This window comes from Ursus maritimus, unplaced genomic scaffold (genome assembly GCF_017311325.1).
Source record: "Ursus maritimus isolate PB19 unplaced genomic scaffold, ASM1731132v1 scaffold_3, whole genome shotgun sequence".
Lineage (NCBI taxonomy): Eukaryota > Metazoa > Chordata > Mammalia > Carnivora > Ursidae > Ursus > Ursus maritimus.
Window position 1 is genome coordinate 12,409,159 of NW_024425563.1, and position 22,060 is coordinate 12,431,218.

The 22,060-nt window shown below is 41.6% G+C and overlaps 1 protein-coding gene across 1 annotated transcript in view; it reads right to left on the reverse strand.

Moving 5' to 3' along the window:
- Positions 1–22,060, reverse strand: part of MGAM (maltase-glucoamylase) — a 232,736-nt gene that overhangs the window by 21,615 nt on the left and 189,061 nt on the right. The window contains exons 23-38 of the mRNA XM_008697325.2: positions 21,536–21,620; positions 20,745–20,801; positions 19,671–19,795; positions 16,627–16,715; positions 15,917–15,966; positions 15,171–15,338; positions 11,770–11,922; positions 11,216–11,416; positions 9,259–9,413; positions 8,142–8,310; positions 7,782–7,878; positions 6,796–6,908; positions 5,634–5,759; positions 4,535–4,663; positions 4,166–4,276; positions 3,793–3,855 (exon numbers count right to left, since the gene is read on the reverse strand). Of these exons, the coding sequence (XP_008695547.1) occupies positions 3,793–3,855; positions 4,166–4,276; positions 4,535–4,663; positions 5,634–5,759; positions 6,796–6,908; positions 7,782–7,878; positions 8,142–8,310; positions 9,259–9,413; positions 11,216–11,416; positions 11,770–11,922; positions 15,171–15,338; positions 15,917–15,966; positions 16,627–16,715; positions 19,671–19,795; positions 20,745–20,801; positions 21,536–21,620 (1,891 nt within the window). The remainder of the gene's footprint in view (positions 1–3,792; positions 3,856–4,165; positions 4,277–4,534; positions 4,664–5,633; positions 5,760–6,795; positions 6,909–7,781; positions 7,879–8,141; positions 8,311–9,258; positions 9,414–11,215; positions 11,417–11,769; positions 11,923–15,170; positions 15,339–15,916; positions 15,967–16,626; positions 16,716–19,670; positions 19,796–20,744; positions 20,802–21,535; positions 21,621–22,060) is intronic.

Here is a 22,060-nt window from a genome sequence, read left to right on the forward strand (position 1 = left end):
ATTAAAAAAAAAAAAGAAACAGAACAGAATGCAGGGCTCCAGCTCACAGAGAAGTGAGGGGTAGTGAACCACATCACTGAGAATCTCTTGAAGGGAGGTATCCCGAGATGCCTTTTTGCTAGCAAATAGAGGTAGAAACATGGAACCAGAAGAAGAGAACCTTTCACCAAAAACAGAGCTCCAGTTCAGGCAGAGTTAGAAACATGGTGTAGAGGAGGGAGATGGAGGATGAGGGTCAATACCAGCTATGCCTGAGTCACAACTGGATCCCATATGGGATACAAGTGAGAAACGTGACCAACTCTAATTCATTAGTCTCACTAAAAGGTGCTCTGATGACTTTCCCATGAAGTATATGCTTTGCCATTCTCCAGGGTGCTGGTTCTGCCTCACTCCTGTCTGTATTCAGCTCTTGCCTTGTTACTTCTGCCCTCACTTCCCTTGGTCTCAACTCATGATGCACCCACCTGCATGTCTGGCCATAGGATTGCTTATCACAACCCACTGTGTGCGTGCTACCAAAATGCAATTCTTAGCCCCAATCCTAGACTTACTGGATTCAATCTGAGCTTCAGACTCAGCAATCTGCTTTCCACAGGCTGCCTACTATTTGTTTGTTTGTTTGATACTATCCTCAGCCAAGCCAGACCTGGATATCCATAGCTTCATCCCCACTAGCCTTGTGCAAAGGGTCTTATTAATATAAGTAGTCATAATTATTCTATCTACTGAGAATATCTTATGTCCTATCAAATACATATCATGACTTCATTAGGGTGCCTTCATTAGAGTCTCTAATAAGAAACACAACTGGCATTTGGGGCAGGAGAATTCTTTGTGGAACATCCCCTACAATCAGAACTATGAGTGTCCCTAATCGCTGTCCACTAAATGCCATTTGGTGCTCCCCTTGTAATAATCAAAACTGCCCCATAGATTTCCAAATGCCCTCAGTGGCTGATGAACTGTGGGGTAGCCAACCTCTTCATTACCGAAGCGGTCCCTTTCCCAGTATGATTTAAAAATAATGGTACTGGCATTAAAAAATAAAAAAAGACACATAGACCAATGACACAGAATAGCAAGTCCAGAAAGAAATCTACACATATATCATCCATTAATCTTTGACAAGCATGTCAAGAACACACAATAGGAAAACAATAGTCTCTTCAATAAATGGGTGCTAGGAAAACTGGGTACCCACATGCAAAGGAATGAAACTGAACCCTTATCTTACACCACTCACAAAACATTTTCAACCTGAATTAAAGACTTAATTTTTTAAATTTCTTTTAATTAATTTATTTTTTTAAGTAGGCTCCACACCCAGCATGGAGCCCAACATGGGGCCTGAACTCATGACCCTGAGATCAAGACCTGAGGGGAGATCAAGAGTCAGATGCTTAAATGACTGAGCCACCCAGGAACCCCAAAACTTAATTGTAAGACCAGAAACCATAAAACTTCTAGAAGAAAACAGGAGAAAAGTTCTTTGACATTGGTCTTGGCAATGATTTTGGGGGAGGATCTGATACCACAAACATAAGCAATAAAAGCAAAAATAAACAAGTGGGTCTACATAGAACTAAAAACCTTCTGCACAGCAGAGAAAATAATCAACAAAATGAAAAGGTCACCTAGGGAATGGGAGAAAATACTTGCAAACCATGTATCTGATAAGAGATTAGCTTCTAAAATATATAAGGAATTTATAAAATTCAATAGCAAAAAAAACAAAAAACAAAAAACAAATAAACAGATTAAAAAGTAGACAAAGGGCCCGAATAGATATATCCCTAAAGAAAACATACAGATGGCCAACAGGTACAAGGAAAGGTACTCAACATCACTAATCATCAGGGAAATGCAAATCAAAACAACAATGAGATATCCTCTTACACCTGTTAGGACAGCTTTTACCAAAATGACAAGAGATAACAACTCTTGGCGAGGATATGGACAAAAGGGAACCCTTGTGCACTATTGGTGGTAATGTAAATTTGTAGAGTCATATGGAAAATAATATGGAGGTTCCTCAAAAAATTAAAAATAGAATTACCATCTAGCAATCCCACTTCTGGATATATATCTTGAATAAAATGAAATAAGTATCTTAAAGAGACGTGCACTCTCACATTCATTCAGCATTATTCCCAACGGCCAAGATGTGGAAATAACCTGAGCATCTGTCAGCGGGTGCACTGGCAAAGAAGATATGGCATGCATACATACAATGAACTATCATTCAGCCATGAGAAAGAAGGAAATGCTGTCATTTGCAACAACATTCATGAACTTAGAGGACATTATGCTAAATGAAAAAGCTATATGCAAAGAAAAATAAATACTATGATCTCAATTATATGTGGAATAAAAAACAAAACAAACAAACAAACAAAAAGGTTGAGCTCATAGAAACAGACAGCAGCATGGTGGCTACCAGGAGGTATGGGTTTTGGGAAATGAGGAGATGCTGGTCAAAGGGTATTAGCTTTTACTTTTAAGTTCTGGAGAGCTAATGTACAGCCTGGTGACTATAGTTAAAGCACTATATTGTGTAAGTAAATGTTGCTATGACTGTAGATCTTAAGCATTCTCACCACACATGGACAAATGGCAAGTATGTGAGGTGATGAATGCGTTAATTAACCTGATGGTGGTAATCATTTCATGATATATATATATGTGTGTGTATTAAGTCACTACACTGCACACTTTGAATCTATACAGTTTTGTCAGCTATACTTCAACTGTGTTAGGGGAAAAATACGAAGAAAGAAAATGAATGAATGAACAAACGAATGAATGAACAAATGAATGTATGTCAAGGAGACCCTGAACTTCTCTGGCCTGGCAGACTCCTGTGTCCATGTGGTCTGCCTGGACCAGCAAACTTCAAACAGTTTCCTGTGAGAAGCAACAGAGAGAAGAGGAAGCTAGGTCCTCTCCCTTGAATCCTTATCTAAGATCCATTACAAGAAAGAACTTGCTCCCTGGAGAGAGCAAGTTTTAACATAAGGCTGGAAACTGGGAGGTAAGAGCAAAGTTGAGAAACCTAAGGAAGGATGGGGGATTTATTTTTATTTTTATTTTTTTAAAGATTTGTTTATTTATTTTAGAGAGACAGTGAGAGAGCACAAGCAGGAGGGGCAGAGGGAAAGGGAGAGAGAATCTCAAGCAGACTCCGTACTGAGCACAGAGCCAGATGCAGGGCTCGATCTCATGACACTGAGATCACAACCTGAGCCGTGAAACCAAGGGTTAGATGCTTAACCAACTGTGCCACCCAGGTTCCCCAGGATGGGGAATTTATAAGAGTGAAGATGGAGAATCCTGTCCATGGAAAGCAGATGTACAGAGAAAAAGATCCCATCACTAAAGACAGGGTTTAGAGACTATGTTTAAAAGGGATACTCAAGAACAACAAAAAAAAACAACAACAAATACACAAATTCTGGGCAAATGGTATTTCTTGGGAGGTAGAAATTTCATGGGCCTTTGGAATCTGGCTGCCTTGGATTTGAAATTGTCGCTCAGTCACCTAAAACCCCAGAGCAGTAATTTAAGCTCTCTGAATCCCAGTTATGCTGAGGATAATAATCCCTGCCTCCCAAGTGGGGGTAAAATATTACATGTAAAGTTACTGGCACATAGATGGACACACAGCACATAATCCCTCAGTGTATTCCTTGCCACGCCCACACCCATGGCATGGGGATGTCCACTATCCTGAGTATGGCCTCCCCTTCCCAGCAGCCCTGACTTCACCCACGTCTACAAAGGGCCCTTTACCTCCACTTGAGTGTCCCAGTCTAGAGACCCGTTTATAACGATATCAGGGAAATCAGGCCACACCTGTGGAGAGAAAACTGTTCAGAAGCAATGCAATAGATAATTTATCTTATATAGTACTTCCTAAGAAACTATAAACCATGGTCACAGGTAGCAATACTTTGATTTTGATCTAGAAAAGTGGATCCCACAATGTACACACACACATACATTCCCTAAAAATTCCTTAACTGTATTGACAAATACTGATGGACAAAATGAGAACTTCTGATCTCCGAACCCAAATGGAAAAGGCCCCAAAACAACACGCACAAACCCATTAACGGTCACCCACCCCAGGTTGGGGATTAGTGGATCACTGCTCCGGTCATACCTTTCCCCAGACAATGCCTCCACCATTTGGAGCTTTGATGAAGACATCATCTTCCACACCCCGAGTGAATGCGGGATAGGGCTGTGTCTCGTTACCAGAAATGGCTGGGTCCTGAAATCAAAGCAGAGATCAGGTGAGAAGTCCAAACCCAGAGAACAACTCAGCACAGAAAACAGAAGAACTCTTTAAATGGGAAGTCATCAGCTTCCACCTGAACCAGAGTGCTTCTGTGAACCCTGGGAAATACACCTTTCTTACTAAACCTCAACTTCTCTGCTCATAACATGGAAGGAAACGCAAAAGAAACTTTCTCTACCAGAGCCCGTTCACTCTCCCCAACAAACTCCCCTCATTCACAGAGGAACTAACCAGAATGAGGATGACCCGCATCCCATCCGACTTCATGCGATTAATCAGAGCTGGGAATCCCATGAAGTTGGGGCTGAGGGTGAAGTCCAGCTGCCGCTCCATGTAGTCGATATCCGAGTACTGCACATCCTGGGGGAGCACAGGAGGAAAGTGGGTGGCTCCTACTTGTAAAAGGCCATGTTCCAGGTGAGAACAAGCCTCCACTAACCAGTGGTGAGTTTCAGATGACTTCCTTTTGACTTTTTCTAATCTCGGGTATCAGGTATTAGATTCTAGGAAATTTTCAAATTTTCAGTTGTAAAATAGAAAAAAGAACTAAATCAGCAAAAATAAGATGATAATGCCTATCTGGCACGGCTGTGGGAGGAAAAATTAAAGGAGTGGATGAGAAAGTGCTTTGTGAAAGGCCAATAGGAGTGATTATGGCTACCTTGTCAAAGAGGCTGACCCTGGGATCAGTGGTTCACTTTCAGAGAAAGAACATAATGTAAATTCCCTAGCACTAATACAACTGGATGGATGGTAAATCTACCTTTTAAAAAAAAGCACCTGTAGTTGCTTTAGAATATCCAATCCTGGAGGTTATCAGACATAGCTTTCTTATTAAAAATGAAATATTGCATGCCATGCTTACCATTAATAGTAATAACTATAAACAACAGAAAAATAAATAGAATAAAATTAAATATGTAAGAGATTCGTAGGATCAATTCTCTGATTCTTGGAACCCCCTTGCCCTCAAGTGAAGGACAGAATTTGTTTCCATACTTATTTCATCAGGAAACTAGTACCCAAGATACCTATCTTCAACTTTAGCTCAAAGCTGAGGGAACACTGTACCAGCAAAGTGTTGGAACTGAGGTGATATCTGCACCTATGGTGATTTGACTAAATTTGGGTCATTTTCTTCTCAATTAAGTAAAACTACTGTTCCGGCAACCTTTTATTCTTAAGATACCAAAGATGTTTTTGACCAAATGTTTTAAAGTCGTGTAGTTATAGGAACCACCTTCCTCCAAGTCAAGCTAATCCAGATACAGAGATAAATAGTGCTGGCCATGAGGTCCCAGAGTCAATCCACCACAAACGGAGAACATACATAAGGGATCTGGGCAGCCACCATCTCATCATACAAGCTGGCAATCTCAGCGTCGTTCTCGTATCCATAGCGACACAGCTGAAACCCCAAAGACCAGTAAGGAACCATCACTGGTCGACCGATCATCTAGAAAATAGACAGAAAATTTAGTCCTTAAAAAGGAGAATCTGGATTGAAATTGTCAACAAATTAATAAGAACATCTTTCCAGTGTCCCAAGTCAGATAATCAACAAATTCAAAAATGGAGAGAAACTGAGAGGTTGCAGAGCCACTGGGATACCTTGGAAAAAGCTTTCTGTTAGATCTTACCTCCTTCCCTATGAATTTTGGAAAATCTGATTCTACTCTGATTTCTAGAGGCAGTCTAGCTTACTGGTTCAGAACTAAGAATCTAGAAGCAAAATGCCTGGCTTACCATACAGGCTCCAATCTCTGCTGGCTCTACAGCCCTGGGTAGGAATGAAAAACTTCTTGTTCATCAGTTCCTTCACTTGTAAATCGGGGATAATAATAGTATCTGTTTCATTAATGTCTTTTGTGAGGACTAAATGAGTTAATATATGTAAAATTATCAGTGACACATAATAAGTTATATACATGTTTGTTGCTGCTGCCAAAGTAATTGTCATGACCACTATCACCACCATTACTACTAGCACCATCACTATTACCACATCACCACCACCTGCACCACCACCTCTGCCACAACCATCTCCACCGCGACCTGAACCACCACCACCACCTCCACCACCACCACCTCCACCTCAACCACCACTTCCACCACCACCTCCATCACTCCACCATCTCTACCACCTCTACCACGACCATCTCCAGGACCATGATCACCTTCACACCACATCCACAACCATCACCATCTCCACCACCTGCAATACCATCACCACCACCACCACCTCCACCACCACCATTGCCACTGCCAACACCAACACTGGCACCACTACTACTTTTGCAACTCTGCAATGCTTTGAGAGGCTGCAAATTTAATGGTTATTGGGATATAATTTTGGCTTTTCATTTTGTAGTCTATCTTCCAGAAGGATCAACAATTCCAGGTATCATCTGAGAGTGATGCTAATAAATGTGGATTTGGGTACTCAGAACCTACTGTATGCATACTTGATAATCAGTTTAATTCCCTCCTACCTCAGTATACTGCTGAGTGACAAGCTCCGGAGTTGGCCCCAAGAACACATAAAAGTCTAGAATTCCTCCAATGGTGCGGTACGTCAAGGCAGGCAGGGGTTGGAATGTCACATCTGAAAATATAGGAAAATACCAATCAAGCTGGAAACCTTCAAGGTGAGGAATTACCTCTGAAATTCTTACCATTTCCTTCTCCCTATGCCTCTTTATTATTTATTATGGAGCATTAAGAGAAAGTATTTTTACTATACCTACACAGAATTGAAGAAGTGAAGTGAAAGTCTACAGGGTGCTACCTCTGGATTTTTTGCCCTTGGATTTATTATTATTTTATAATATGTTCTGTCATTCTGTTATTTTAAAATTATTCCTATAACTTTCATTTTAGAATAGTTTAAGACTTAGAAGAAGTTGCAAAAATAGTATTAGAGTTCCTTTGTACACTTCACCCAGCTTCCCTCAATGACAACATCTTAAATAACCATTGTACTTTGTCAAAATCAGGAAAGTGACATTCATATAAAACTATTAAGTCAGGGATAGACCTGACTCTGATTTGACCAGTTTTTACATGCATGCTTCCCCCCACGTCCTGATTGTCCACCTTCTTTCCAATACACCATATAAATTTTCTTCAACCCTCATACCCCCAAAGTAAGCACTCTTACCCATAGCTTCACCACTAATCCAAATTCAAAAGATGGCTCCCACTGGCTGACCTCCAGGATATTTGGGACTCACTTGGGCTTTCTAACCCTTCTTACATCCCTTCTTACATGTTTGCCAAATAAAAGTTAACTCTTGTTACCCCCGTTACTGAACTGAAATAAACAGAAAGGCTACACAGGAAATAAAAAATAGAAACAAAAACACTGTCCCCTAGATGATAACTTTGACTTCGGAGGGCAGCTAGTTCGAACACATTGGAACGTTACTCAAGAATGACTGGTTCACAGACATAAGGGGAGATGCTGGCATCACCTTACCCATGGCATTGCTGTTTAGCAGAAGCACCCCATGGGCACTGCCATCCTCTTCCAGGGCCATGTAGTAGGGGTGGACGCCATAGGAATTCTTCTTGTACTGGGAGAGTCATGGGGGGAAGTGGTAAGAGGTTAAAAGACACTGTGGCTGAGAAAGAAACTCCACAAAAAAATGTTTGACAAGGTCTGTCCTGTCTTCTCTGTGCAATGAACTAAAAAATAAAAAACAAAGGAGCCTGAGCATTGGCCCACTCATCTAAATGAGAAATGTGACCATCTAAGGGGAGTCTGGGAAGATGAAGCATGGAGTGTACGTAGTGTGTAAAGAGAAGCAGACACAGATCTCAGATGCTCTGTCCTTACCCCTGGAGGCTCGTCTCTGGAGAATATCCCCCATGTGTGCCAGTTCAAGTCTCTCCGAAAGGCTGTGTGTTCAGTTTCCCCAAAGCCATAGATGTACTTGGAAGGAAGGCGAGTGGAGATGCGGATGAACATGTCGTTGAAGGTGAAGCCAAGGAGCTGAGAGTCCCAACTGCAACACAAAAGGGTGTATTTGGAAAAGAAACCGGCTATCCTGTTGGCTTCAAGCAACTGACTTTTCAAGGACAACAGAACTCTGGGTTCCCTCTCCCACCCAGAGCCCTGTTAATTTTCCAAACAAACACAAAGTCTACTTGATTAAAATAATCTTAGATGCACCTGCTACCAGCCCAGGAGCTAGCCTTCATTCTTTTGGTTTCCTCTCTCACTGCCTCCCTTCAGTTGTCTCTCCGGATGCCAAATCCAACCACTTTTCACATCTCAGGTGCTACCACTGCACACCAGCCCAGGGTTCCACTCTTGCTCCTCCATACAGTCCCTTTGCTCCTTAACACCCAGAGAGATCCAAGCACAATGGGCATGTTCCCTCTCAATATGGCAAGTGTGCTCCTGTTTCGCGGCCTGTGCACTTCTTATTCCATCTGCCTGGAATGTTGTTCCACTTCCCCCAGATCTCCACACGAGTGGATCCTTCTCATCCAAGTCCTATTTCAAATGTCACCTTTTCTGAGACACCTACTCTGACCACTCTATCAAAAGCAGTAAACTCCCCATAACTCTTGATTACCCCATTGTTTTTCCTACATAGCAGTTGTCACTACCTAAACTTCCTTATTTATATTTTAACTTATCTTTGTTATTTACCATTAATTTTTGCCATGAGAAGAGAGACCTCATCTTCTAGAACTACCTAATATAGAGATAATATATACTAACCACCCCATAAACATTGGTTGAATGAATACCTGCTAAATTTAAGTGCCTCAGTAATTACTGCCAGGGGACTAAAGATTTCTTGTAAGAACAGGCCCAAAGGGAATAATGTACTCAGAAATCTGGAAATGGATAGTGTGATGTTCTGAGCCAGGATATCTCCAAGGACGACGGACCTGGCAGTGCAGGTCACCATCGATTCCCAATCAGACTAGCAGTCACCTACATCACAGTGCCTGTACTCTTCCGGCGAATTTCAATTCCAAATGGATTCTTCTTAATGAGGACATCGTAGAGTTGACTCTCAGGGGTGCTGGATGGAACCGTGGGTATGTTGAGAGGGACCGGGACTTCATATCGATTATTGTTGGGATCATAAATCTAGGGTGAGTGGGAAGAAAATTAGGAAAATACAATGCTCTAGAAACCTATATCCTTAGCAGAAACCTGGTATCTTTGACACAGAGTCTGAATGCTGTATTTCTTTGTCTTCATTAAGCTCATGATACCAGGGATTTAGTTACCATATCAAAGAATAATGTTAGACTTAACATTTTGATCTAAGTCTGTCATATCTCACTTTTAAGGCCCCTATTACAGTAACACATCGACTTTGACATTGGTGATATCTTGGAAAGTCAGTCTGGTATCAGTTTGGTACATATGAATATATTATTTATTACTTTATCTGTGGGTGTATGTGAATATCTGAAAGCTTCTCTGACTTGAAAAACAAAAGTCAAAAAACATGAACTTTTTTTGATAAAATAATTATAGATGTCCTTGCTACAAACGTCATCTAAATTGATTCACCGAGTATGTACTCTACTCCTGCCCAATACTGTACTATAGACACTATACACACGCTATAGGCTGTCTACACTAAATCAGATAAGACACGATCGCTCTTTTTAAGAAATTCACATGCTAACAGGAGGTAAAAGAGGTACCCACAACACCTGGGTGATGATACGCTCATGTACAGTATGTGGGAGTGTTGTAAGATTATAGAGAAGAAAACGCCCAGCACAGTTTCTGCAAGACTGAGATGATGTCATGGGCAAAATACAGGCTGATTGTTTAAACCTTTGCAGCTGTTGACCGAGCACAGCAAGGAGATAAAGTCATTCCTGGTAGAGAAATAAATGCAAAGGCCCAGAGTATTAAAGCCGGGTCAGAAAGAGGCAAATATTTGGGGGAGAGCTATGTGTGCTCAGAAGGTACAAGAAGAAATGGTTGAAGCAGGAAATGCCAGCAAATTCATGTAGCTGAAATTCACTAGGTGCCTACCACAGGCCAGTGCTATGGTGAGGACAGGAATATCATAGAGCATCTTCCCTGCATTAGGAGATGTAAAAGGACTCAGTCTAGGTTGATAGCAGGTTGTGATGAACCTTTTGGGCAATGCCTGATGTCTTTCATTTACTCTCTCAATAAGCATATGAGTGCTAACTATCTACCAGGCTCTGTGTCAGATTTCAGAAACACAAAGATGAACGGAGAAATTCTTGTCTTTGAGAAACTTACAAGTTAGTAGAGAAACAGACATAAGAACAGCCTATCACTAATCCTTAGATGTAATTAAAACATAGGAAAGAAAGAGATCACTGCACTCTCGTGGCTACTTCTCAGAAATCCCAAATTCAGCATCCCAAACTGAACTTATCGTCTTATTTTGCCCAAGCCCAAACCTTTCCAATGTTCCCATTCCAGGTAACATCACCACCATCCATATAGAGACACACGGCAGAAACATGGCAATTATTCTTGATGCCTCCCTCTCCCTGATTGCCTACTTGCAGTTATCGCCAGATCCTGTGATCTTACCTTCTCAATTCTCCCACCGTCCTCCTCCTTTCTTAAACCTGGTCTACACTTGGTTGCCCACATGGACAACCTAACCGGTAGCCTCCTGGCTGGCCTCTCCTTTCTCACTCTTGTCCTCCCAACCATTTTCCGTATGGTAGACACAGTGATCTTTCCAAGACGCACATCAGAACAGGCAGCGCCGGTCCATCAATGGTCTCTCAGTGCCCCCGGGATAACGATCTATATTCCTGCAGCAGGGTTAGCTCAGAGGCGCACACTTATTTTAGGGTTCTGTGCCCTCGACTAGCAAAAAGTAATGGAACTGCCAGGTGCCCAGTGGGCACTTGATACATATGTGTACTGCAAACACATACCTTAAACTGCAGCATGTCATTCTTATGGTAGGTCACACGCAGACTGAGGGAGGTCACGGGTACCGAGGGCAGAGCGGAGGCATAGACAGAAGACTTTAAGGAGATAGTCGCAGTGGCTCCACGTGAGTCGTACTGAACATCTCCAACAGAGTACAGATCATTGACGAAATAACAAAACGGGACTCCAGGAGAAGTGGATACCTGGAAAGGAAAGCTAAGGTCAGCTCAGCATGCGGTCCTAGAATTATCAAATATAAAGGGGCTAGAAAAGGCCATTTACAGGGAGAAAAAGCCAGACCATCACTCACTTCCTTATATATTCTTTGGTAGTGACATAAGTTTAAATTCCTGGTCTCCTTGTAAAGTATTTGTTAAAAAAAAAAAAGGTCCCACTCCTGTCCCTATCTATTCCTTACATCCAGATACAAACTCAGGTTCCTTTGGAAGTCCTTCCTTTCTATGGGTTTTAAGTAGTGACACTGGTGATACACTCATGAAACCACAGGTTGAGTGTCAAGGATTTTGATGCACACTAGTGTCGTCGGCATGGTTACCTCCCAGACACAGCCACGGGCACTACAGTTTTCTGCAGAAGCACCACTCTCATCAGGGAAACAGTCTATTTTTTCTGCATCCATTATCTTCAGGTCCCACTCCACCGTGTATGCTTCTCCCAGGATAAGATCAATTCCCATGATAAGAGCAACCTGTGGGGACGAGCAAGTGACAAGGAAAGTTATCCTCAGGACAAAGGCCTTGCAAGATCTGAAAACTCTATTAGGAAAGGAAATAGAAACCAGGCTAGCCTCTCAACAATCCAAATGACAGCCCACTGGAGCTTTTACGAAAAGAGCTACGTGGAGGGAGGAGGAAGAGTGCAAATGTGTCAACTCTATCAGAATCTTGTACACCATGTTTGGAAGAGAATTAGGTCAAATAAAATCTTCTGTGATCACCCATTTTTTTTCCTTCCCTGACTCCCCTTCCTCTTCCTTATCTGTGTTTCCCCTTGTAGCATAACACACGGGAGTTCATGGGACCATCTGAAATCGAGCTTATGTTCTTGCCCTCCACTCCCCAGCCCAGTGTCCCGCTTCGGTCTGGAGTGGTGGCAAGGACACAGGAGTAAGAATCATGTGGCTTGGGTTCTCATCTCCACTCTGCTGGGGAAACTTAGCCAAATCATTTCAATTCTTTGGGTCTCAGTTTCATCAACAGCAAAAGTGGGGAGTTGGTAATATCATTACATTTCCTTCCATTTCTAACATTCCAACCTCTTCATTTCTCCAAGACCAAAACCTCAAAACCTGAAACCTTGCTTCTCTGAGTCCCACTAATTCAAATATTTAATATTTTCTATGTATTTTTGTCTCTTCTTTAATGAATGGTTTCATGGAGAAGATCCTCATTTGCCCAAAGTTAAAAAATCACACTCTAAGGATAATCACCCTTTTTCCAGGCTCTTCTCAGTCTAAATTCATCCTAAACTTCCCTGTTCTAAAATCTCACACCCCAGAGCAATGCTTTCACAATGGTACAGCCTTGATTCAAGGATCCATAGGATGCTTTGAGAATCAGATCCTTCTCGTTTTGGCACCTAAGACCCTCTAAAATCTGACCACAAATTATTTGTCCAAACTGATTCCCCTCCCTATTCCAGTTATAGAGTACACACAAACTAATGTCAGGCCAGTGTCAATCCTTAGATTGGCTTATTCTGATATCTCAACCTTGCATGCTTTATCTAGACAATTGCTCTTTCTAGGAAAATGGTGTCCTTTTGTGAAATGCACTGCTAGTTGCCTGCCTTATATAAAAGTTCCTTTCTGACTATCTCAGCTTAGAATATTAAAGTTCATGATTAAGAACTAAATTTTTAATCCATGTAACATAGCTGTGGCCATTAATAGGCAAGTGCAAGTCCACTGGGAGTTGAAGGCCCAGAGTCTCCTTGTTTTAAGGGCCTACCCCTTCCCTGCACCTTTTCCTTCCTGCCTCCTCTTTTATTCTGCACTATTAGGGCCACAGAAACTGGTATTAAGCAGTCACTTCCAATCAACCCTGACAACCCTGGGCCACTGAACCAATGCCGGCAACTGACCACTTTCTAAACTTGATATTGCACAAAGAAGAAAATCCCAATTTGTTCCAAGTCCCATTTTGCTCAGTTTCCTATCACTTGTAGCTGAACGAATCTCTATGTGATACACCCTCATTCAAAGTCCAGCTTGAACCCTGACTTCAATGGCTTTGCACAGCTCTACCATTAGGCTTTGAACATTAAATTAGGTATAATGTCAGTTAACATTTCCTCTGTGTTGCTTTGGACTGCCTGTCCCCTTCCCAGTAGTTTCATGTGTATAAATTATGTCTCCCCACCACCCAAATTCAAGCACCGACATCTCCTTTGCTCTTATATTAATTAATTTAACAAATACTTATTGAGTTTTTTTTCGCAGATGCACCTTTCAAATGGCTTGCACTTCACTGTACACATAACTAACCATATAATGCAGTTGTCGTTTGAACAACATGGGTTTGAACTGCATGGATCCACTTACATGCATGTTTTTTTCAATAAATACAGTACAGAACTGCAAATGTTTTCTCTTCCTAATGATTCTCTTAATACCATTTTCTTTTCAGGGAACCTGGGTAATTCAGTCGTTAAGCATCTGCCTTCGGCTCAGGTTATGATCCCAGGGTGCTGGGATCGAGCCCTGAATCGGGTTCCCTGCTCAGCAGGGAGCCTGCTTCTCCCTCTCCCACTTCCCCTGCTTGTGTTCCCTCTCTCACTGTGTCTCTCTCTGTCAAATAAATAAATAAAATCTTTAAAAAAAATAAGTAACATTTTCTTTTTTCTAGCTTGCTTTATGGTAAGAATACAGTATAGAATTCTTATGATATATAAAATTTATGTTAATCGACAGTTTACCCATAAGATTTCTGGTCAATAGTAGGCTATTAATAGTTAAGATTTGGGGAGTCAAAGTTATTTATGGATTTTTGATGGTATGGGGGGGTCAGTGTCTCCCATGCTGTTCAAGGGTCAACTGTACTTTATTTCTAACTTTATAATTAGGTATCCTTAACGTATATTGTAAGGCAAAATGGCAATGTCATCAATACATCATTATAGGAGAATGCCAGATTTACCTATTTTCTCCAAGTTTGGAAGATCTCTCACAAACATGCTGACCCAGGAACTACCAGTCCTAGATCATCTGGAGGGCCTGGAGTGAGGAGAATGGAGGAAAGGATTCCTCAAATGCTAAGATACCAGGGGAACAGATTACAAACTGCTCAGGAGCACCAGGTCTCATTACAACTAATGAAAAATTATTTTTTCGCATTATCTAACCAAATAAGTAGCCATTAGCTAAGCTGATCAGATTCTTTGACTTGAAATACTTCTTTAAAATGCATGTGTTGGAGAGAAAGTCTATGTATCTGAACACAGTAAAAAAAGAAAATGGACTTCAAAATTTTAATTACTGGGGATCCTACCTCCCACTTTGCCTTTCTAGCTTCAGCCAGCAGCTTTCAGACTCACTTTCCCTCTAATCCTGTTCCTCACACTCCTCACTTTGCTCTTCTGTCCCAGTCTCAATCCTCAGGTTGACTTATTCTGATTTGTCAACCTTGTATGCTTTATCTAGACCAATGCTCTTGTGCTCTTTTGACTGATGGGCTTATAAGGGAATGAATAGATGAGAGAAATAGAAATAGAAATAGATAAAAAGCCCATTTCATCTTATTCCAGTTTCTCAGCAGCTCCCTGATCCATTCTAGCTCTGGCTTACCCCTTGCTTTTTTTCTCTCCTAACCCTCTGACTTCCCCACCTCAGACCTCAGAGTGTGCCCTGGTCCTTTAGGAACCCATGCGACTTTGGCAAGAAGGAACACCATAAGCTATGAATTCTTGATAAACTATCTCAACAACATGAATTTTTACCTGTAGGTTAGAATCGTAAGTGACATTAGGAGACACTTGACTTTGGACACCATTGTGTTTCACGGTAACATTGGTAGGTTCCTGGATCCCAAGAATTTTAATCTCTTTAAATACTAAATTATTGGGGTCTTTGTAAGTTGACTGCAAAATCTTCACATCCAAGCTGTTCTGAAAAACAATTAAACACAAAGGTCTGCTGATGGGTTGTCAAGTTGCTCAGATATTCTATCCTAGACCAGATAACCAAAACTGCTCTGAATGCCTCTTAACTCTCTACTAACATGTGCTCAAGGACTACAAACTTTTTAATACTCCCCTGAGTGAAAAAGAGAGAGAGAAACACACACAGAGAATTTGTTTTTTTAAACTGCATTTTAAAGGACTGGCTACTTCGATTTAATCATATCATTGCCTCTTTTTACTAACATGGATGAGTCAATTATTGGGAGTTAAGTCATAAATTGAAATGTGCCCATCTAAGCACCAGGTGATCTATGGAAGTGCTGAATAACTATATTGTACACCTGAAACTAACATAACACTGCACATTAATTAACTGGAATTAAAATAAAAACAAATAATAATAAAAATAAAGTTCTTTTATCTTCACAAAAAAGGAAATGTGCTCACCTACAGTCATACGGGCATGTGAAGCTATAAATGCAATTACACACATACACAAACACATATGAGCTAATTGTCAGAGAAAAGCCCGCACCTAAGATTCATAAAAATGTGCTACTTACTTGGGTGGCAGAAAACTCACAAAAGAGATAAACTTGATTGGCCACAGTATCTGAAAGTACGAGAAAGGTGAGTCAGCCTCTGGCCTGCCCACCACGGAAGAACAAATCACCCCTTGGCTGTACTGAAAGCTCCATCTTGAGAATGACAAGATTATAGACAGAGTCTCCAAGGCCAGGTCACTGTTTTCCCTTTTTCTTCCTACCTTACTCTGGAAAAGGGTCCCTTCCAAGTGCTTCCAAGGCATATGCCTCAAGTGAATCTATCGCCTAAGCTTGAGCCACAAGAGTTGTTAGTATATTGGAGCCAGGAAAATGTGTGAAGAAGCATGGCTGGATACAGGCACACAAAAAGAATACAATTTCACGCTGCCTTGCTGCCGTGGTATGTGTTCCTATCATCGACTTTTGTGCAGAAGTATTCTGAGGCAAGAGATCTACAGTAAATGGAAGGAACAGTCTTGAAAACATCTCTTTCAGATGCCTGTTGACAATGAAATGAGAGCCTGTACCTATTGTCTGATGGGAGCATTGTAAGAGGAAGAGACACATTTTCTATCTGTGGTTCATTTGCCACTAGCTGTGAACAGTGCAACCCAAACGAAAATTCTCCTCTTGAGTGATTAGTGTGTCTGTGCCTGGTGAGATTTCTCCCTCGGCTGAACAACTAGCGGGAATAACTCACAGACTCAGGTTGTCATAATAGTGCTCACCTTTGGTTTCCCCATCATCCCAGAAAAGTTCGCCTTTTGCTTCTTTGTTATCATCTAGGGCAATGATAAGACCAAGAGGGTTCTGACGACTGTGGGAAACAAGGTTTAGTTAGGGAAGAGACAAACACTTAAGACTCAAAGAACTTTGCCAAATGAGCTGGGAATGTTGCCATCAGATTTCTTTCTTTCTTTTTTCTTTTTTTTTTCTTTTTCTTTTCTTTTTTTTTTTTTTTGCACCAACCAAAATCACACAACAGGAGGGGCAGAGGAGGAGGGAGAGAAAAGAGAGAGAATGCCAAGCAGACTCCCTGCTGAGCTGTGGCTGGACATGGGGCTCAATCCCACAACCCTGAGATCACGACCTGAGCCTAAACCAAGAGTTGTATGCTTAACCAACTATACCGCCCAGGCGCCCCTGCCTTCAGGTTTCACATGGGAAAGGTTACTAGCAGCAGATGGCTCGGCTTTTCTCCAGGCACAAGAGCAAAATCAACAGGCGCATCTTTCTCTAGAATCAGTAAAGTCACAGGAGACAGAAATACTGCGAACATTAGCAATAAACATCTTTGTAGGAAGCAAGAATTTAAGGGCCCGAATCATTGTAATTGCTACTATAAAAGTTGCCAAAGCAACTATTATTTAGAATACAGACTATTAGAAGAGAAAGACATTTTAGACAATAATTGGTTCAGCCTAATATTAGAGTTTGTGCAGGGGAATTATTAACCATGGTTGGGTGGATATATTCTTTTTTTCCTGCCAAAGAAAGTGACTCCATTTTGACTCGGAAAGCAATAAAATACAATAAAGTCCATCTATTTAATGGCAACTTTCTTAATTTGATTATTTATTATTAGCTCATTTGGAGAGGAATATAAAACACTATAGTTTTCTGCTTTATAATTTAAAATTCGAAACACAAACCAAACTCAAAAAGGTTGTAAAGTAGATGGGCATACAGAAAGAGCGAAAGAGCCATTTCATGTGGAATCCCTCCTTGTGTCACTGCTCCCTGGACTCCCTCCCGGTTTCCTGCTCCCGTTGCTCCATCACTGACCTCGAGTTTTCTATTCTTCCCCACATCAGCCCTCCACTGTGCCCTATGCAAGGCAGATTCCATTATCAATCAAATCACATGCTTTCACTTAATACACATGTATTAAGTTGCTTTCCTTTGTTAGCAAGTCTAAGAGATACAAAGACAAACAGATCACAACTCTATTGCTGAGCCTAAATATTATAGGAAGGATTAAACATATTCACCACATAATCAAGGCAAAAAGTAGGGTGACACGAAAGTTGAAAAACATAGGAGAACAGCATGGCACTTCCAGCAGTGTGGCCGACTAAATATTCTGGGGGACACCAAGTACCCTGAAAGAACCACCCAACACATGATCCTTAAATATTGCTTACAAGGACCTCAAGCTGACAGCAGTCCTGACTTGCAGTCAAAAAAAAAAAAAAAAAAAGGCAAATCCTCTCTGGAGGAATGAGACCCATGTTTGGATACTTAAGATCACTACATCTGAAAAACAAAAATATTACTAAACACACAAGGCAATAAGCCAGCATGAGAGAAAGTTGGCAAAAACAATGAATGATAATTTGGATTCTCCAAAGGATTTTAGATAACAGAATTTTCAGATACAAGGTATAAAGTAGCTATGATTGAAATACTTAAAACGATTAAGAAGGAAAGAAAAAAATCAGCTAAGAAGGAAGAAAAATATTTAACAGTATACAAAAAAGCATAACATTAAAGAGGGCACGTGATATGATGAGCTAATGAATCACTGAACATTTTATCAAAACCAATGATGTACTACTATACCTTGGCTAATTGAATTTAAATTAAAAAAAAAAAAGAGTTTGGAGTGGCAGCACTCCCTCTGCTGGAAGAGTTGAGGAAGCTTTCTTGCAGATAAAATCTGTAATTAATTCGGAAAGTCATTAAGAACGCACCAGGCAAAGGATGTTGGAGAGGCTAAATACAGAAGCCCAAATTCAGTCGAATAAATGGGTATGTCTGGGAACAGCAAGCTTAGGGGCATGGCTGGTCTAGGTGAGCACCCAGATGTCTCAGGAGGCACGTTTGTTAACTTGCAACCAGATTGTGATTGGCCTGGAACACCCCACCCATGAAAGAATTTGGACTTCATGCAGGGGAGCAAGAAAAAACTCTTCATTTTGGAAAGATAATTTTGGTATCAGTATGCAGAACAGCCTGAAGCTGAACAATTAGATACAAAGAAATCATTTAGTGTTAGATGTAGAAGTATTTTGTCTCATTATCATAAAAAGTCTGCAATATGAAAAATTAAGGTAGAAAGGAAAGTCCAAAAGAAAAGAAAGATTTCTAACCTCCAAAGAACTCCCAGTCTATTAAAAACAAGTAAGACTTTTAGAGACATATATAAATGTATACGTCTTTAGTATAGATGGAGTCTAGAATTTCAGAATCAAAGAGTCATTAAGGAGAAATCAGTGATATGAGGGAGATTTCAAAAGAACAAGTCTGCATCACAAGAAAGAAATGGTTCACTGGGAGGAAAGGAAATTGAGATTATAGGGGAATGGAAAGTGGATCCCCTCTCCCTAGGAATGAGAATGAATGAGTCAAGAGCATAGCGCAATGGATGGATAATCTGGCCAAGCAGGTAGGGTGATCAACAGACCCCATTTGCCTGGAACTGAGAGGTTTCCCAAGCCATGAAACTTCCAGTGCTAAAACTGAACTGGTCCTGGGAAAACCAGGAAGGATGACCACCCCAGTAGCTAGTGTGTTTTGAGGAGAAATGCAGGAGGTTTAAGGAAGGACCAGGAGTAAGTTCTTTCAAAACCCATCTTTAAATCACAACTTCCTCAGAATAAGCTGAGAGAAATGCAAGGGATGGAGTTTGATGGACACGCACACCCCAGTCCCCTTCCTCCCAACACACCACAGAATGCTTCCACATCTTCAGCAGGTTAACAGATGAGAATGGAAATGAACAGCTTTGTCAGCAGTCTCCCCCTTGAAGGAAACTCCCGCCATGCTCTACCTGGCCACTGTGGTGGTAGCTGGCTGTTGCGTGGGGAAGATGTGGCCTCCGCGAAGGTGAAGTCCGATTTTGTCTCCAGGAAGTTCCATCTCCACTCTTTGCTTCCTCCATCTCACTCGGGCCCCCTGATGCAGGCACACACGTCAAGCACCTTGGCAGGATGGCATTCACACCCCCCCCTTACCCATGTGCTGAGTTATCTACAGCTCTCTCCTTTTCCCACCCAGCTGACCTAGTGTCTAGTTAGGCAATCAAATGAGAGGAAGGAAACAAATTAAGAAGAACACGTTTTGCCATCACTCAGGAGTTTGGGGAAGCATTTACGCCATGCCAAGGCTATCTGACATATATTAGATGAACTGATAGCTTTTGTTTTGTTTTGTTTTAATGTTTTTTTATTATATTATGTTAATCACCATACAGTACATCCCTGGTTTCTGATGTAAATTTCCATGATTCATTAGTTGCGTATAACACCCAGTGCACCATGCAATACGTGCCCTCCTTACTACCCATCACCAGTCAGAGGGGAGGGGGGTGGGGGAATGGGATAGACTGAACTGATAGTTTTAAACAAGTTAGCTGATTCCTGACCAAGCTGAAGTTGTCCATTGGACCCTCCAATATTTGCCCTTATCTTACTGTTGAATAAAGTATATAAAAGTGTTTTTTTTTTCAGGTCTCTTCATGACGGACATTAAGTGACTTAGGCTCACTATCAACTGTGCTATGAAATGACAGAAAACAATACAAAAACGCTCCTTAGGGTGTGGACAGATGTTCCTTTCCCAGGGAGACATCTTGTCTATGCAACTGTGGTCTTGAGAAGTTTAAGAGAAGTCAAATCAGGGGCACCTGGGTGGCTCAGTCGTTAAGCGTCTGCCTTCGGCTCAGGGCCTGATCCCAGGGTCCTGGGATTGAGCCCCGCATTGGGCTCCCTGCTCCACTGGGAGCCTGCTTCTTCCTCTCCCACTCCCCCTGCTTGTGTTTCCTCTCTCACTGGCTGTCTCTCTGTCACATAAATAAATAAAATCTTGGGGAAAAAAAAAAAAAAGAAAAGTCAAATCTACTTACAGTCTCGTAATCGTACCAGATGGCATCGGGCATATATGCCATCACTTTCTCTGCACCCTGAAATTAAAACAAAATATTGTTCTTCGTGGCCCAGCCTCTGAAGGGGATAAAATGGATTTCTCAGCACTCCTAAGGGAGTTTCTTAAACATATACTGAGAGAGCATAAGTGGCCTTTCTTTTCTCGGTTATCAAATCATGCATTTCTTCTAATAGGAATAACAGAAAAGGGTTCCTTTGGCAACCCAAAGGAAAATCCCAGTGGAACCACATTAGGAATAATAATAATCTTGAAATATGTGTTGTGGTAAAAATTCCAGCTTTACATGAACTCATGTAATCTTCCCAACTGCCCCTAGTGGCAGGTACTCTCATGATCTCACCTTTCCAGCTGGGGAACTCGCCCCAAGCCATACGGTGCTAAGAGGCAGAGGCAACAAGCACCCCCTGATTCCATTCAACCTTAGAGACAATGCCAGGCCCCTGCTCCATTCTGCCTCTACCTCAAGGAGCAAGTAGGATCTGCTAGGACACTCTGATGATGAATAGGACCATTCCCAAACCCAGAGCCACCAGTAGATGCTTCTGGAACTTGGTCACGAAAAAAGACTTGTAAGTAACACATCTCCAACTTCCCCAAACCTCAGCACTGTGTCTTCAAGACCAATTCAGCTGTGGAGGCTGGAATTGGGCTTGGAATAAAGAGAAGATAAATGGGTCTAGGAAGAGAAGAGTTTGGAGGGTAGCAGGAACAGAAGCAGAGACCATCTGTGTGTCTCTGTGGGACACTTACCTCATCTAGAACCGGAGTGATGAGGAGGCCGGGGCCCCATAAAAACTGTTGGTGCACATCCCACGTATTGCTGTCCTCATAGAACCTGGAGATCAGAGAGAGGTTCATTGAGATCCGGGCCAATGCTTCCTGACAACTCTCCCCACAATGGTCCAAAACATGCAGGCTTCCTGCCTGCGGTAACCCCCAAGTTATTCTGGGACTCCTACTCAACCCCTGCCTCCGTGCTCTGGCAGACAGATCCACTTTCCCCAACCCATGCACTCTCCTTCTCTTCCCCTGGTTGGACACAGGGGCCTATTCCAGGACATGTAAGTCTGTTCACCATATGCCCCTTTAAATAAGTAAAACAAGCAATGCATCTTAAAACTTCAGCTGATTATCAAGAAGGAACTGGATGCAATCAAGATAAATAGCAGATAACTTAAAATTCTACTCTTTTCTCTTTTGGGGTATTTGCCTTTTAACAGGGAATTCCAGGAAATGGTAAAAACTAACTCAAAATAATGAATGTATAACAACAAC